Below are 16077 nucleotides of genomic sequence, written 5' to 3'. Positions count from 1 at the left end.
GATTTTTTAATCTGAGTTTGGGGTTTAAGAACCTTTGTTCTAGAGGAAAAAACAGCTTCAACCCCAGCTTATTGTTCAGCTGTCCCAATGGAATTGCTATTATGAGAACTAATTGTAATTAGTACAGCAAATGTTTGTATATTAAGTGAGAGTTACCCTATTGCTTGAGGCTACCTAAAAGCATTTTTATAGTAATTTAAGTAAACATTTCCCTCTGCCTTAGGAGTTCTTTGTAATTCAAACTGTTTGTAAGTAAGTCATTTGGATAATTTATTACCAAAACTCTATTGAATGGAGTCTCTGAGTCTTGTCTTTGGTAGACTTTGGTTCTAGCTAGAGTGTTAAACTGAGATTCTGACTTGTTAATTTGTGAGGCCTGTCCTTCCAAGAACAATGCAAGAAGCAGCTTAAATTTAGCCCTAAATTAGCAGGATTTCACTAATAGCTCCAAGCGCAGTTTAGAATATCTCTTGGTATTTACCTATCATTAAATTGTAATCTTATGCAATTCAGTGGGAACTAATTTATCACCACCAAAAATTTTGGTTTGAAACCCAATCTTTAGCCTAGAACTTTGTGGGAGTTTTCCAAATAATTTTTTTCTCTGTAAGCTGGTAAATTGCTGGTAGGTTTCTCTGTTTGTTGAGATTTTGTTAATTCATATCTAAACCCGGCTGAGCCTCTTGGAAGTTCACTCAGAGTTTGTATTTCTTGGAACAACAGCGAGTCTCTGCCAAAGAGCACCGGTCTAACATGGCTGGGCACTTGGATGTCCTCTGTTTTTCTTTGACAAGTTTATCTTTTCTGCATTTAAAAAAAAAAAGTTGTTTTAAGCAAAGTAATATCAGTCTTGACATCCAGCTCCCCTCATCTCTGTCCCCAAACTTGTCCAGAACTCCTTTTGTAACTCTTATTCTGACTCTTAAAATTACATGAAGTTTCTAAGTTTTACTGGTTTTGAAGCATTTTGTGAGCTTACCCTCCAAACAGCTTTTTAGGACATACTTAAACTTATTTTATGTCTTGATTTGAGTAAATCAGATTTTGAGAGGTTTCTTTTTCTGTAAAAGCTTGCCTGGGAAGCTACTTTACTTCTGAGTAAATCTGAACATTTAACGTCAGCACTCTTTCTAGAACGAAGGTAGCTTCTGTAGGAAATTGTTGAGTAGACTCTGGAAATCAATAAAGTTTTCTGTGTAGCACTGAAACTTACATAGAATCAGCTTTAAGATTTTTTTAAATCGTGAATGGATTAATAAACTGTGGTATATGTATACAATGAAATACTATTCAGTTATAAAAAAGATAGAGACTTTACATCTTTTATATTAACCTGGATGGAGTTGAAGAACATTCTTCTTAGTAAACTATCTCAAGACTGGAAAAGCAAGTATCCAATGTACTCAATACAATATGAAACCAATAGATAAACAACTATGTGCCCACACAAGAGAAAAACACAATGAAATTCAAGTGGGGGGAGGAGGGAAGGGATTGGTGAGCTCACACCTAATGGGCACAGGGTATATACAGCACACCCAGTGGGTGAAGGGCTCAACTACAACTTGAACTTAACCTAACAAATGCAAACAGTGTAACCTAATCATTTGTACCTTCATATACATCTGAATTTAAAAAAATAAATAAAAATTTTTGAAAGTTTGATGGGGAAAACAAGATACTTATTTAAATCTTATCCCCAAATTGCTCAAGTTCCAGATTAGAAATTGTGTACCTGCTTACTTTGTGATCTTAAACTGTGTGATGTGCTATATAAATAGTGACACCGTTCAGCTGGTTAAATCAGCCATTTCATTTTAGATTGGCATCTTCATGTCTGTTTGTTTATTTTGGAGCAAAGTCTTGCTATGTTCCCCAGGCTGGCCTCAAACACTTGGGCTCAAGAGACCCTTTAGTCTCAGCCTCCTGTGCTGCTGGGATTGTAGGTGTGCCTCACTTTAGCTGGCCAGTTCTTGTGGGGGTTGTTTGTTTTTGGACAGCCTTTCTCTGCCGCCTAAGCTATAGTTACAGTGGCATCATTCTGTAGTCTTAGGCCTGAGGCTCAAGTGATCCTCCTGCCTCAGTCACCCAAAGTGCTGGGATTACAGGCATGAACCACTATTTTGTTTTTTAATGGACCTCAGTTACATGACATATTATCATCATTGGTCATAGTATATTTTAGACTCCTTATTAGCGATCCTTACAAGGTCTAGACCTGTTAGACTTTGGGTCCACTTTCTTAAAATTAATGAATAAAATCAGCTGTCTATGAGTTGAAGTTACAAGAGAGCCATAAGCAGAGCTTACTTGCTAGTCCTCTGTGTTTTAAAACTACCAGATCAGGCTTAGGCTGACTCGGTGTCTTCACACAGAGCTCTAGTCTTAGTAATGACACCCTTCAGGGTAATCGTTCCCTAAAGTAATATTACTTTCGTCATTTTCTTCCTATCTGGTTCCCTCTACCTTTCCAATTCCTTTTTCTACTTAACACAGATGTTTTTCCTTGTCATCCAATATTACTGTTGTGTGACAAGTGACTAAATGAATAAGACAGAATCCCTATTCCCAGTCCAGCTGGGAAGTCCATGACGTACACAGTCAACTGGAGCAGAGGCCTCCACTGTTGTGTCAAAGGATTGGACACATATGTGACACAGTGATGAGTTTCAGAGATGAGAGCATTTGTGTCATGTCTCAAAGGAGCAGCAGCTAGCTAGGTTGAGAGGCCCTCCGGGAGATCCTTCAAAGCAAAGACACACTCGTATGGCTAATCTGGAAGGCTGGACAGACCCTTCCCCCGGCTTACTGTGAACCAGACCCACCCCAGAAATCAACACTTCATCCATATACATTTTTAGTACTTCAGTATTTATCTCTAAAGATTAAGGGACTCTTTTTAAATGTATAACTTCAATACATTATTATACTCTATAATAATTTCATATTATTATCAACTATTCTAAGTTTTACTTTTCATAAATGTCATTAATCTGGGGGGGGTTTAACAGTCTCTTTAAATCAGGATTCAAATAAATAAAGATCATACATAACAATTGGTTGATACATATATCTTTTAAATTTCTTTCTATCTGTGAGTTCCTTCATATATCTTTCTGTTCCTCTTATATTTTCAGAACAAAACTTAGAATAGAAATTTCCCCTTATCTACTTGTAGATTAAGTTGAACTACACTGTATAAGAAGGTATAACTATTTCATTCATTTCCTTTACTTAGCAGTTTCCAAAATTATGAGGAAGTTTGATTAATGAGTTTTCCTTTTTTGTATCACTCATGGATTATTATGTTTGAAATGTTTCAGTACTAGCAGTTATCTCTGTTGATGGTCCCATTTTTCACCTTTGGCCTGTGGGAGCTTCTTCAAGTTGATTCCTGAGAACCTCCAATTTATTTGTGTCCTTTTCAGGTTTTTTTCCATCAATATTTTATAGTTTTCAGTGTAAGGTTTTATACCTCATTTGTTACATTTATTCCTTCTTTACCTGGTAAACAAGATTGTTTTCTTAAATTCTTCTTTGGGGTAGGTCCTTATTCATGTGGAATTTTTCCCTGGTTTAATATACACAAATCAATTAACAGACTGAAAGATAAAGCCACATAATCATCTCAGCTGACACAGAAAAACCAATTTGACAAGGTTCAACATTCTCTCTTGATAAAAACTCTTCAACAGTTGGGGTATAAAAGGAAAATTCCTCAAAATAAAAGCCGTTTATGAAAAATCTGCAGCTTACATCATCATCAATGGGGGGGATACTGGAAGTTTTTCTTCTAAGATCTGGTTGTAAGGTGAAGATGTCCACTCTCAACGCTTCTTTTCAGCATTAGACTGGAAGTCCTAGCAAGAGCAGTCAGACAAGAAAAAGAACAGGTCTCCAAATGAGAAAGGAAGAAGTAAAATTATCTCTATTTGTAAGTGGCATGATGTCAAAAACCCCAAAAACTCTCCCCCGAAACTGTTAGAGCTAAAAAATGAATTCAGTAGAGTTGCAGGATACAAAGTCAGCATACAAAAGTTCGTGGTATACACAGGTAATGCTGGGTGCTGTTGACATGACCCTATGTGGTATTTGATAGCTTCCTTCCAATCTGGTATAAGCCTAGACTTGGAGTCATCCATTTCTCCCCACTTCCTTTTTTGTGGTAAATGCTACTCAGAGACCACAATCCAGGGATTAGTCTTGCTTATTGTTCCTAGTCTGGTCTTTCTTCCCAGGCCTTGTTACATGGACAGAACTATGATTTTTTTTAATGCTTAAATATATCCTGAGTTCATACTCATTGCCAATTTAAATTCAGGACCATAGGACTTAACTTCATTCATCTTTATTTACCCACTGTAAGAATTCTTAGAATCAATAGATCCCAGAAATAAAAGCCATTAAGATATCATTACTCATTTGCTTATTTCCTGTTCTATACACAGTAGGCACAGAATAACACCAATAACTTGATTATTAAAGTAAATTCAGAGAGGGTTTGGGGTTTTTTTGTGAGTGGAGTTAGTAGTTCTTTTTATCCTTAAGGTATATCCCGTTAGGTATATATTGTTAAATATTTTAAAGTCATTTGGAATTTGGTTTTGTGTAGCTATTTGCCAACTGGTTGCAGAATCCAGTTTGTTTCCTTTTTTAAAAAGAAGGATTGGATTTTGTTATCTATTACTCCTGATTATGTTCTCTATTTTTATTCTTTTGATTATATTATAAATTTACACACTATTATGTAGTCTGAACTTTCACAGACTTTTAGTGGAACCCAGTTCTGGGATCTTCTTCATAGTGGTTTTCTCACTGGTTAGACTATAAAGTTCTTGCTTCTCGCAAATAATGCTAAAAAGGAAATAAGGTTAGATGATAGCTGTTCTTAACATTGGATGTGTCTATACTCGGCATCGTTTAGGACATTTTATTTCTCTGGCACCCTCCATTGCAAAATGGAAGAGCAGTTTTTCTGACTAAATGTGGGAACAGATATCCCCATCTTAACAATGGAGCAACTAGGTTGGCGTTAACCTTTCCTCCCACAGTCATCCAGCAACCTGCTGGTTCATGGTGAAAGGCTCACCTGTCTGCTTTGCCCTTCTCCATTATGTTTTTGCCATTTTTGCATAAAACATGTTGTCCATTGGTAAAAGCCCAGCCCCCTAGACAGACCAAAGTAAAACAAAGGTTTAACTACCAGATTTAATCAAGAGAACTCATTTTATCCAGGTATTGGAAAAATCTATTTGAACAACTCTTTCAAAGTAGGGTTCCACAGAATGGTAATTGCACCGACACTAATGGATGTTATACCAAAAAGGGTTCCAACGTCAAATAAACTCAGGCAATTCAGACTTTAACAGCTGCCACATCTCTCAGATGATAGTGTACATATGAGTCAAGCGGAGGAAGAGCATGGGTTTATTTCCCAAACTTATTTATCCAAGAGTTTACCTGATTTTTCATAAAGCAGCACTCTGCATGAGTTGTTAGAAAGTAAGGCTGCCTCTCGATTGAGCTTGGCAGAGAAATGTGCAAATCTACACCCCGGGGACCCAGTCAGTAGGACAGGACAAATGGCTGGCTTTCATCAAGGACAATTGCAAAAAACAAAAACGAGAGAGGATAGAAACTTCTAGCTTAAAAGAGACAAGAGACTATTTGTATAAACTTATGGATCTTACTGAAATTGACTCAAATAAGCTGTAATAAAAATCATAAGTCAATAAAGGTAATATGAACATGATTAGTTATTCAGTGATGTTAAGGATTTTTTCATCTTTTTATGTAGTAAAAATTATGAATTTTTTTAGAGCTGTCATCTTTTAGAGACGTGTACTGAAATACAGATGGGAGTACATCATGTCTGCTTTGCTTTGGATGCCCGGAGGAGAGTGGGATCTAATGGTTATATGTCGGTCATTGCTCAAACTTAGTAATGGAGCCCTGGGTTCATACTGCTATTTCCTCTACTTCTCTATATGTTTGAAATTTGCCATAATAAAAATGTTTAAGACTGCCAGATTTATATTATAGGTTGAGTATCCCTAATTCCATAGTCCAAAATTTGAAGCACTTCAGTCCCGAGAATTTCAGATAGGATGCCCTACTGTACTTTCAGGTGAGTTCGTTAGCAATACCTGAGTCTGTAGCTAATTTCACATTTTCCTGCTTAGTCTAGAATAGATTGTTTTCCAGCAGCTATGTTCCTACCTCCCAATCCCTCCTTAAAAGCCCAAGATTTTGGGAGAGTGTGAGCCTCCTTGGATTCACGGGTGTGAGTTGATGACAGACAAAGCCGCTGGCTCATCCGTGACTTGCTTCCATGTGTGTGAGAGCCTCGTTGTGTGTTTGCGATGTGGGGGTGGTGTTGCCCTGGCCCCCAGCACGTGCTGCTTACTGGGAGGCTCGCGTGCAGGTAGAAGGCACAGATGCTGCCCTCTGCAGCCCGTGCTCTGATCTGCCTACGTGCCTGGAAGCTGGTAGCCCCGGCAGCTTGGGGCAGGCTCAAAGCAAGGAAAGCAACCAGGGAGGAAGCTCTTATGAAAAGCTTTCCCCCAGTTGCTGCAGTTTAACAAAATGCAAAAGTTTATTTAAAAAAAGAAAAGGCAATTGGGAGAGCAATTGGCAAGTGGTTTTAAAATTTATGAATATGTCTCTATAATATATTGTCTATACTCCTGCCCACCTTACCCCACCCCACCCCACCCCCAAGCCACTCCCATTCCCAGCCCCCCTTTAAGCCAGTTTAGTTCATTGCCAGCCATGGTGCTGTCTGCTCTGGAAAGTAGCAGGAAGAGCTGATAAGGTGCTGAGGACAGACTCTCCGGTCTTATCTCGCCCCAGCACATGGTACCCAGAGTGCATCCTTTTCCTGTTCTAGGAGGGGAGACATAGACACTGGCCGTCTCCTGGCAGCAAGGACTTCAAACGGGGACTGGGGCCTGCCTCCACTTTCTAGAGGAGCCAGAAAGGAGAAAGTGGGTCACGGCTTTTTTGAAAGTTGTTTTTAGTACCAGTAAAAATTGATGTTGTCTTGCAGGTCAGCAAACATAACATTGTAATAAGAAACTCACTCATAAAAAAAAAATAATAAGAAAAGAAAAAGTGGTGAGGGTTAAGGGAAGGCCTACCAAAACAGCCAGGGGCTATAAGTCACTGGACCGTTTTGTTTGGTTAGAGTTTTGCCAGGACATAGGTTTGGCCTGAAAGGATTAGATTTGGCTTTTTGTTTGTTGACAGATGAAGCAAATGGTTTTAAGAGCTTTTGTGATAGTAAGAAATTGACACACAGATGGCTTAGTGTGAGAAGAGTGAAATACTGGCTCAATTTGCCCTCTGTCCTCTCCTGCCAGGAAAGCAGAAATAACATTCCTTCTTAGCTTTTCATCCTGTGATGCCATGAAAGGAAGATGAAGAGGAGCCTTCTTTTGGGTTGGAGCATGGAGAAGAGGGGGCAGAGAAGGTGCAGCTTTGCTTCTCGAGCTGTAGTCTGGGGAAAGCGTGGAGGGGATCCTAGTGACTCAAGGCTAGGCAGCACCAGCCCTTGCCCCATCCCCTACCCCGTGGTCTTTGGGGCCAGCCTAGAGGTCATCATCAGCCATCGTGAGCCTCAAGCAGAACCCTGTTTGCAACTCAAGGCTTTTCAGCATTGGGGAGCCCTGCCTTGATCATTTTTGGGAAAAATTGATTGGCTGGACAATTCTGACAGCCATTTATTGGAATTCCAAATATAAACAACAATTTTCAGAATTATGTATATCATACAGCACTAAAGATCCAGTTTTATTCTCAAAAGCTCATTAGCCTGGGGCCACATCTATGGTGCATCTTAGAATGGGTACAGGCGATTGCACTAATGTACACAGCTATGATTTAACAATAAAAAAAAAAAAGTTCAAAAAAAAAGAAAAAGAAAATTGGCTTTGCTGGAACCTGTAAAAAAAAAAAAGCTCATTAGTCCCCTATTGCTGAGTGTTGTGAGATTACCTAGATTACCACAAAGAAGGTTAGAATTGTAACAGACCTGAAAAATGTACCATAGAGGCTGAGAGTCCCGGAGGCTTTTAGAGAGGACCCAAGGGAAGGTCAGGGCATAATCTGTGGGCTGCCCCACCCCCACCTCAGCTAGAGCTCGTCTATGTGTTAGACATGTTGGCCTCTGTCAAGATTTTGTTTGAAGAAAGGCAGGTGGTGCTAAAACTGTTCGAAAAAAGTTAACTGAGTAGCTCTGTTCCTTGTCCTGCAAACAAGGAAAGTCCAGTCTGCCGTCCAGGATCACATTCTCAGCTGTGAATCAAGTCTTTGACACCCAGGTCAATGCCACATCTACACTGAATTCAGTGCTTGTTTCCTATGGTTTGGTAGCTAATGTTTTATAGCAATGCCGTGCGATGTATGGTCCATAGACCAGCCCATGACAAGATAAGGACAGAAATTAACACTGAACATTTAGAAACTCATAATAACTTAGTCATTTTATAAATTAGGACTTGAGTTTTATGTCTTTTTTAAATTTAACTTTTTTAGTAATTTTTTTCTTAACTTACAAAAATCTTGCCCTACAATTGAGAGGTTAAGGGCTGAAAATGAGAGGTTATTCCAAGATATGAAGGAAAGGAAGTGGAGTCCAGGTTCTGTGTGGGCAACATGGCCTTTATTCACTTGGGTGCGAGTGGGCTGAGTTTGAAAAGGAAGTCAGCACGTGGGTTAAGGCGGGCTGGGAAGGTAAGAGTTTGGAGGGGCAGGGATTGGCACACTCTCTCCTTCCTGGGCGGGACTTTTAGGGATTGGCACACTCACTCCTTCCTGGGCGGGGCTTTCAGAGATTGGCACACTCACTCCTTCCGGGGTGGGGCTTTCAGGCACTCTTTCCTTCCTGGCAGGACGCTCTTTCCTGGGCAGGATGGTTTTATGTGGGCAGCTCCCTATGTTGGCCCTATCAACAATGGCTTGAATATTTGAAAAGGCAAACAAGAAAACAAAACAAAAAAAATGGAATCCTTTACCCCTGATAGTGGGGGAAACACTGATACGTGACATTGAATTTCCAGGGCCTGGGTCAGTTAGGGATTACAAATGTGCTTGTAAACAAGAGGCACATCTTGCTTTAAGGAAACTTTTCCGAGCAGGAAGGGAGACAGCATTTCTTACTCTTTTTTATTTAAACTTTTAGTATCTTTTTTGCATATAAAATTATTGTAGCTTATGTAAAACCAAGGGAAAAGGTCATTAAAGGATTAGATGCTTAATCGATGCCTCTCGAATGAGCTTGGCAGAGCTCCTTGGAATTGTAATCTGAATTTAATTGGTTAGAGTTTTTCTTGAATACAGTTGTTTTGTAGTACTTGTTTGGTTTCTGTCTGTTCTAACATTTAAGTTGTCCCAGTGTATAGCTTTTAGATTATTGTTAAAAACAGATAACATGAGATCTGTCTGGTATATTATTTTGTATCATTTACTCACACAACTCACTGAGTTCAGAGCTGTATTTAATTTGGCTTTCCACTTCATTATGTTTTACACACAGAATGATTTTACCCTATCAAATTTACTCCTAAAAATGTTTTTTGTTTTGTTTTGTTTTGTTCGAGACTCAGTAGAGTGCTATGGCGTCACAGCTCACAGCAAGCTCAAACTCTTGGGCTTAAGCAATTCTCTTTTTTTTATTTCTTTTTTGTTTTTTTTTTTTTGTTTTTTTTTGTAGAGACAGAGTTTCACTTTATGGCCCTCGGTAGAGTGCCATGGCATCACACAGCTCACAGCAACCTCCAACTCCTGGGCTTAAGCGATTCTCTTGCCTCAGCCTCCCGAGTAGCTGGGACTACAGGCGCCCGCCACAACGCCCGGCTAGGGCTTAAGCAATTCTCTTGCCTCAGACTCCCAAGTAGCTGGAGCTACAGGTGTCCACCACGATACCCAGCTATTTTTGTGTGTGTGTGCAGTTGTCATTGTTGTTTTAGCTGGCCTGGCCAGGTTCGAACCCTCCAGCCTCCATGTATGTGTCTGGCGCCCTACCCACTGAGCACCGCCCCCTAAAAAAATATTCTTATTTTCTACTTTCATTTCTGGTAAATTAAAAAGAGTCTGTGAAAATATTAGCCTTATGTAGTGTGTAAGAACTGAGAGAGAGGAGACTGTATTATTAACCTGAATTAATTTACCTTTCTCTTAAAGATGTTTTTATGCTAAGAAGATTTTAGGTTCTCTAAAATCTTTCAAAACTGCTATGCTTTCTATAATAAGTAGCCTAAGTTTGAGTTGTCATGGTTCTAAAGCACTTTTCACATTTTCCTGCCGAGTAAAGATGGGAGACAGAACATTCTGGAAGCCTCTTCGGTGTGGGAGGTTCAAGTGCTAGCCTTCAACTGTTTATAAAAGCTGTTTATTCTTCCTCCAGAGAGCAGGGGAGGGACCAGCTGACCTAGAATACTAAACTGCGGGTGCTTTGGATTATTTTTAGACTTCATTCAAAGAAGCTGGTCCCTGTGTCACATTGATCTTCTCTGGCTTTAGAGGAGCCTCGTTTATCTCCAGTAGACCCTGGGTTGTAAAGTGTTGTCACATGAGTCACTGCACCTTCCAAGACCTGCAGGGAGGCCGGAAGCCTGCTCCTTTCTTTTTCCCTCTTTCCCTCTTTCCCCAGAGGTTGGACGGCTCTTCTCGGTGATGCTGAGGGCAGGTACTTGAGAAGTGTTGCCATGCAGAGCCGTCCTTCTAAACGTGTTGACATTGGCTTTTCCTAGTGAGTGGTAACTTGGGTAGCTGACTGGGCATATAGGAATAAAAAGAAAAGAAAAGAGATAAAATGAGCAGCTTTGTTAACGTTGGCTTTCATATGAGGAATTTGACCTTTCTCTGCGAAAGTCCAGTGAACAGTCAGGTCTGTCATCCCTCCTGGTTCCTGTGTCTTCTCTGAGATGTTCAGTTCTTTTGTCTGAGTCTGTAAATCCCAGGCACAGTTCTGATGCCTCATTATTAGAAAGGTATCTCTGCATACTTACAGGGTCATTCAGAGTTTTCTTTGATGACAGATGCCTTTATAACCAAACTCTTTTCTGATCTACTGTCTTTTGCTTCTCAAAAACAAGCAGCAGTTAGCCATTTCAAGACATCAGGAAAGGGACATTCTGTCACTGGCAGGAGACTGAGCTTGAGGACTCCATCAAAACCCAGATCCCTCCGATTCTGTGTGTGTGGGTGTGTACATTTGAAAAACATCTGTCATTTCCAAAAGTCGGCAATATAATATTCACAGAAGCAGATTATATTTTATAATAAAGATATTCATTCAGCAAATATTTACTTAGCACCAATTAGGTATAGCTGTGTAAAGAGAGAGAAAACAAATTTCCACAAATTTTTTACTTATATAATTCAGAACTTTATGGACACTGACATTTGAAATTCATATAGTTTTCACATGTAATAAAATGTTATTCTTTTCATTTTTACCTCCCAACCATTTAGAAATGTAAAAGCCATCCTTGGCTTGTGGAGTGTACAAAGACAGGAGCACGGCCACGGTTGGCAAGTCTCTGTTCCATAGAGAACCCTCTGGAATCCCTGCAGAGTAGCTTCCAGTATGAGTAATGGGTTGCTGTACCTGGTTGCACATGTGTGAACACATACAATTTCTATATGTGTTTTCCAATCGAGCTGTATACAATTTTCCTTCTGTTATTATAGCTTTGCTTTTTAACACCAATTAAAATTTCTCTTCAATCTGTGGGGTTTTATGTTTTTAACTCCTGTGATACTTGCCAGTGCCAAAAGTGGTTGTGTCTCCCGGGCAAATTCCCTAAATCTGGTTACTGCTGAGACTGTGTCGTTAGCCTAACTCCAGATGTGAATGATGGATGTCTTGAAGAAAGTGTGAGCATAAGAATAACTCTGTATCAGTAAAACCCTGGATGGCAACCGCAAAGGAAATGCATACACCCTCATCAGTGCCGTAGAAAGGGAGAAAGTGCTGCCTCGGTGGCCTGGTTCTGGATCCCTGGGGCTTGGCCTTCAGTGGCAGACACATCTGGATGACTGCCTAGAACCAGAAGCTTTCCCAGGTTGTGTTCAACTCAAGATACGACACAGGCTGCACGTTAACAACTTGCTGCCAGCGGCTGCTGGTGGAACGTCCTTCCAGCTGTTTCTCTTCTTCAAATGAACTGCTGCCTCACAACAGAGCTGCTATAGAACTCTCTTTTCTCCGCTCTTCTCTTGTGATGGCGAGAACAGTTCAGCCATACCATCATTTCTTATGTTCAGTTGGTCCAACAGAAAGAATGTGACAGCTCCCACACCACCCAGCACCTTGCTTTGTTTTCAATTGACTTTTCCCCTGGAAGGTGACTAAGGTAACGTGGAATAATGGACCGGGTAACTTCCTAAGTTAGCTTCTGTCTGTTCCGCCTGCCACCCCACACAGACTCCGGTGGAGTCTTCTACGCTTATGGGTTCAGGCCTACCATAAGGACAGAAAGAGAAGCTGGCTCGCAGCCTTGTCTCCAGGTTGCTGTGAGTGGCCCCAAGTGGAGTCCTTCTGGGTACTGTGAGGGGTGAGCTGTTGGTGCTTAACCTCCTTTTAACTCTTTTCCCTCCTTAGGACAATTCCAGCCCCTCTACTCCAGATGGAAACGAAACCTCCACCACAACAACCAGCGCCTTCACCATCCAGGAGTATTTCACCAGGCGCATGGCAGAGCTGAAGAGCAAGCCCCAGGTCACAGCTCCGGGGCCTGTCGTTTCAGATACCCAGGTGGAACCAAAAAAGGGAAAGAAAAGAAACAAAAAGGTAACAGGTGAAAACGTGGAGAGTTACACCCAGCCTGGGGAGGAAAAGCATGAGGAAGAGGAAAACCAGAAGCATCGGGCCAAGAAAAAGAAGGCTGCAAGGAGACAGCAGCCCAGACAGCCCTGCCGGGATGAGGACTCGGATGGTCCTGCTGAGGCCGCAGAGGAATGCGATGATCCAGACTTGATCCTGAAGCCCAAAAAAAGGACAGGGAAGAAAAAGCTGCAAAAGCCAGGAGAGGTACCAGTGGACCTTATGCTAGCCAAAACACCAGTGAAAAAGAAGAAAAAAAAGAAGAAGGGTTCCAGATGAATTCTCTCCAGCCAGGGCCTTCCGACCACTCAGCTGCAGGGCAGACGCCTTTGGCCTGAAGTCAAAGCAGAGTGAACCCCAGATTTGGGCACATCTGTTAACATGCCCGTGGGTTGCCGAGCCTCGCCCTCTCACCCCATTTTCCCACCTTAAATTCCCAGAAGTTTTCAATATGTCCTAAAAAATGGCTCTCATAAACAAAATGTTTGTAAACTCTGAGCCTCGCACTGTGAGTGTTTCTTCATGTGTGTGATACGTCCAGCCGTGTAAGTGTGCACACATGGGAGTCAGTATCTGTCTGGATTTGCTTTTGATTTCCTTCAGTAAAGAGTGGTGCTTCCTTCTGAAGGACTTAGTCTAATTAAAGGATTAAGAGGCAAAAGCTTAGATTCAGATAGTTCCTTTTGTTCCATAGCCAACCATACATTTTTGCCAAGTAGGAATTACCCGATCACATCTCCAAATCAGAGAGTTTTTCTGTTGTGTGGCATTGTTTGGGTTTTGATAGGGAGGCTGTTTTGATGGCCTCTCTCCCCTAAGCCACGGCAGCCAAGTGTTCTCAGGTCTTCACCCCGTGACATGGACCAAGCTGTCTGCAGCCGGCAGTGTAAGGTTTCAGTTCTCATAGGACACCTCTCTGGTCTCCATGCTGCTGGGAGTGGTCAGATGTGTTTCCATCTGGGGACCCATGAAGACAATCCCTAGAGTGACTCTGACTTCCTGATCAGGATCAGGTTTGCAAACTGAGAGGTGAAGGTCATGGAACTAACATCAGTCTCTAGATTGGGACCACCTTATGAAAATTCGTAAAAGCATAAATACTGTGTAAGTAGTAAAAGATACCTTTCAGCTCCGCTCAGTGGTGTTACCTCGTCCTCCTGCCGCAGCCTGACCTGTCCCTCCGTGCTGGCTCAGCCTCCCCAGGGGGTTCATGCAGGTACCTGCAGATGCTTCCCACCCTCTCTGGGACGCAGACAGAGAAGAAACGCTAAGATTAGAGGCCCGGACCTGTGGTTCTCAGCCTGTCCTCTCCTCTGCTTTCTTTTTACTCTTCATCTCGCCCTTCTTTTCTTCATCCTCATGTGCTTTTATTTCTTCTTCCAGTTCCCAGTTTTCCCGTACCCCTGCCCAGTCCCTTTGTCCTGTCCTGCCAGTCCCGTCAGAGCAGCCGTGGGTGTGGCAGGGAGGCATAGGCGGCGTGTTGTTCTCCACTGATTTATAGATTGCTACTGGTAACAGAAACTAAAACTCGCCCACACTCCAGTGACCTTTTGCCCTTGATTTTAGTTCTCGAGGTCATACATCAGATAGGAAACTTGGTCTCCAGATTCCTGAAGTGGAGAAAGTACATGGAGAATGTTTGTTTGTAGTCTCCAAGGTACTGAACAGTGCCGGTTGTTTAAAAAGTCACACACACACACACACATCCCACAGAGTTCTTACGAATTCAGAGCCTGAGGACTCGTCTGAGTTTTATCACATTCCCCAGAGTTTAGAATCCCAGGAGTAATAAACCCCAAGGATTTTTAAAGTCACTTTTGCCCACAGAGGGCACATGCCCAAGTTATCTCTGCTTGTCCCATCTTGTATGCGAAGCTGAGAGCCAGCCTGAGTGGGGATGTGTGAAAACCCAAAGGGAGGCAGCTTGTGAAAACTACACACAGGTGGCCGTAAAGTTCCTGTGCCATTTAAAATAGTTTAACACAGTAAATTGCACACCAACTTTATGTCCACCCTGTATAAACAGATTTTTTTTCCCCATTGTTAACTTTAACTGTCTCTACTAATAAAAAAAGAAAGAAAGAAAAGAAAGCTCGGAGAATACATCAAATCACAGGCTGCTGGGTTGGAGGAGCAGAGGGGAGGTCTAGTCCTGGGTGTCAGGAGTCCCCAGGTGGCCGTGCCATGAGGTCGTTTACGAGTCATTTTTATAGAAAATATAGAATGTGGTGATGATCATTTTCATGGGTGAGAGAAAGGTCTCCTGCATGTTTTTGAAGTTGAGTGGGCAGCCTGAGAGTCAGGCGTGTGCTCAGCAGAGGTGGGCAGGGGGGCCATTTGCTCCGATGGAGGTGGAGACTTGAATTTCCTCTAGACCTTCTCAGCTTTTCTTCTCCTATATGACACTTTCAGGCCACTTAATTTTTAGGTCTAAGTGAAAGTTGTAACAATGAAACAGATATTCTGAGAATTACATTTTATAGTCTTGATACTTTAAAAATTATTAGCATATGAACCTTGGTTTTGCCTTGAGTTATTTTCACCAAGTGAAAACACATTTATTCATTTATTCAGTCCAGTGCTTTCCTTGGTGTCTTTCAGTTTAAAGACGAAAAGTGGGGCGGCGCCTGTGGCTCAGTTGGTAGGGTGCCAGCCCCATATGCCGAGGGTGGCGGGTTCAAACCCGGCCCCGGCCAAACTGCAGCCAAAAAAAAAAAAAAAAATAGCCGGGCGTTGTGGCGGGCGCCTGTAGTCCCAGCTGCTTGGGAGGCTGAGGCAAGAGAATCGCTTAAGCCCGGGAGTTGGAGGTTGCTGTGAGCCGTGTGAGGCCACGGCACTCTACCGAGGGCCATAAAGTGAGACTCTGTCTCTACAAAAAAAGAAAAGAGGAAAAGTGGTTCTCAGGAAAATTACTTCTCCACTGAAGAGGTTCCTGTGAGCTGGATAATTATTGTTAGGGTCTGAAGTCTTAGATATCTGGTTTTATTCCAAGTACCTTAAATAAATCAACTCAATTCTCTTAACAATGCAGTGAGATAACCATTGTCATCATCCCGTTCTACAGAAGGGCCTCTTTCCATTTTCCTAACTAGTTTGTGCTTCTCCAAGAGACCCAGTGGTGCGTCAGTTCCCTCTCTGCCACAGGCACAAACGGCCACTCCTTTTTCCTCTGTCCTACGGCTCCCTAAGTCCCACTTCACCCGACAGGCAAGGTTCCCTGGGGCTGAATTTGACTCTTCCCGTGTCAT

General features: G+C 41.9%; 1 protein-coding gene across 2 annotated transcripts in view; it reads left to right on the top strand.

The window, feature by feature from the left end:
- The window catches only part of PINX1 (PIN2 (TERF1) interacting telomerase inhibitor 1), a 55711-nt gene extending 42390 nt beyond the window's left edge, over positions 1 to 13321 (top strand). For both annotated transcript variants that reach the window (XM_053578469.1, XM_053578468.1), the window contains exon 7: positions 12608 to 13321. In XM_053578469.1, coding sequence (XP_053434444.1) covers positions 12608 to 13108 — 501 coding nt within the window. In that variant the 3' untranslated portion in view covers positions 13109 to 13321. The remainder of the gene's footprint in view (positions 1 to 12607) is intronic.
- The last annotated feature ends 2756 nt before the right edge of the window (positions 13322 to 16077 follow it).

This window comes from Nycticebus coucang, chromosome 24 (assembly GCF_027406575.1).
Source record: "Nycticebus coucang isolate mNycCou1 chromosome 24, mNycCou1.pri, whole genome shotgun sequence".
Classification (NCBI taxonomy): domain Eukaryota; kingdom Metazoa; phylum Chordata; class Mammalia; order Primates; family Lorisidae; genus Nycticebus; species Nycticebus coucang.
The sequence above is the reverse complement of the archived record's forward strand: the minus strand, read 5'-3'. Positions and strand labels throughout refer to the sequence as shown.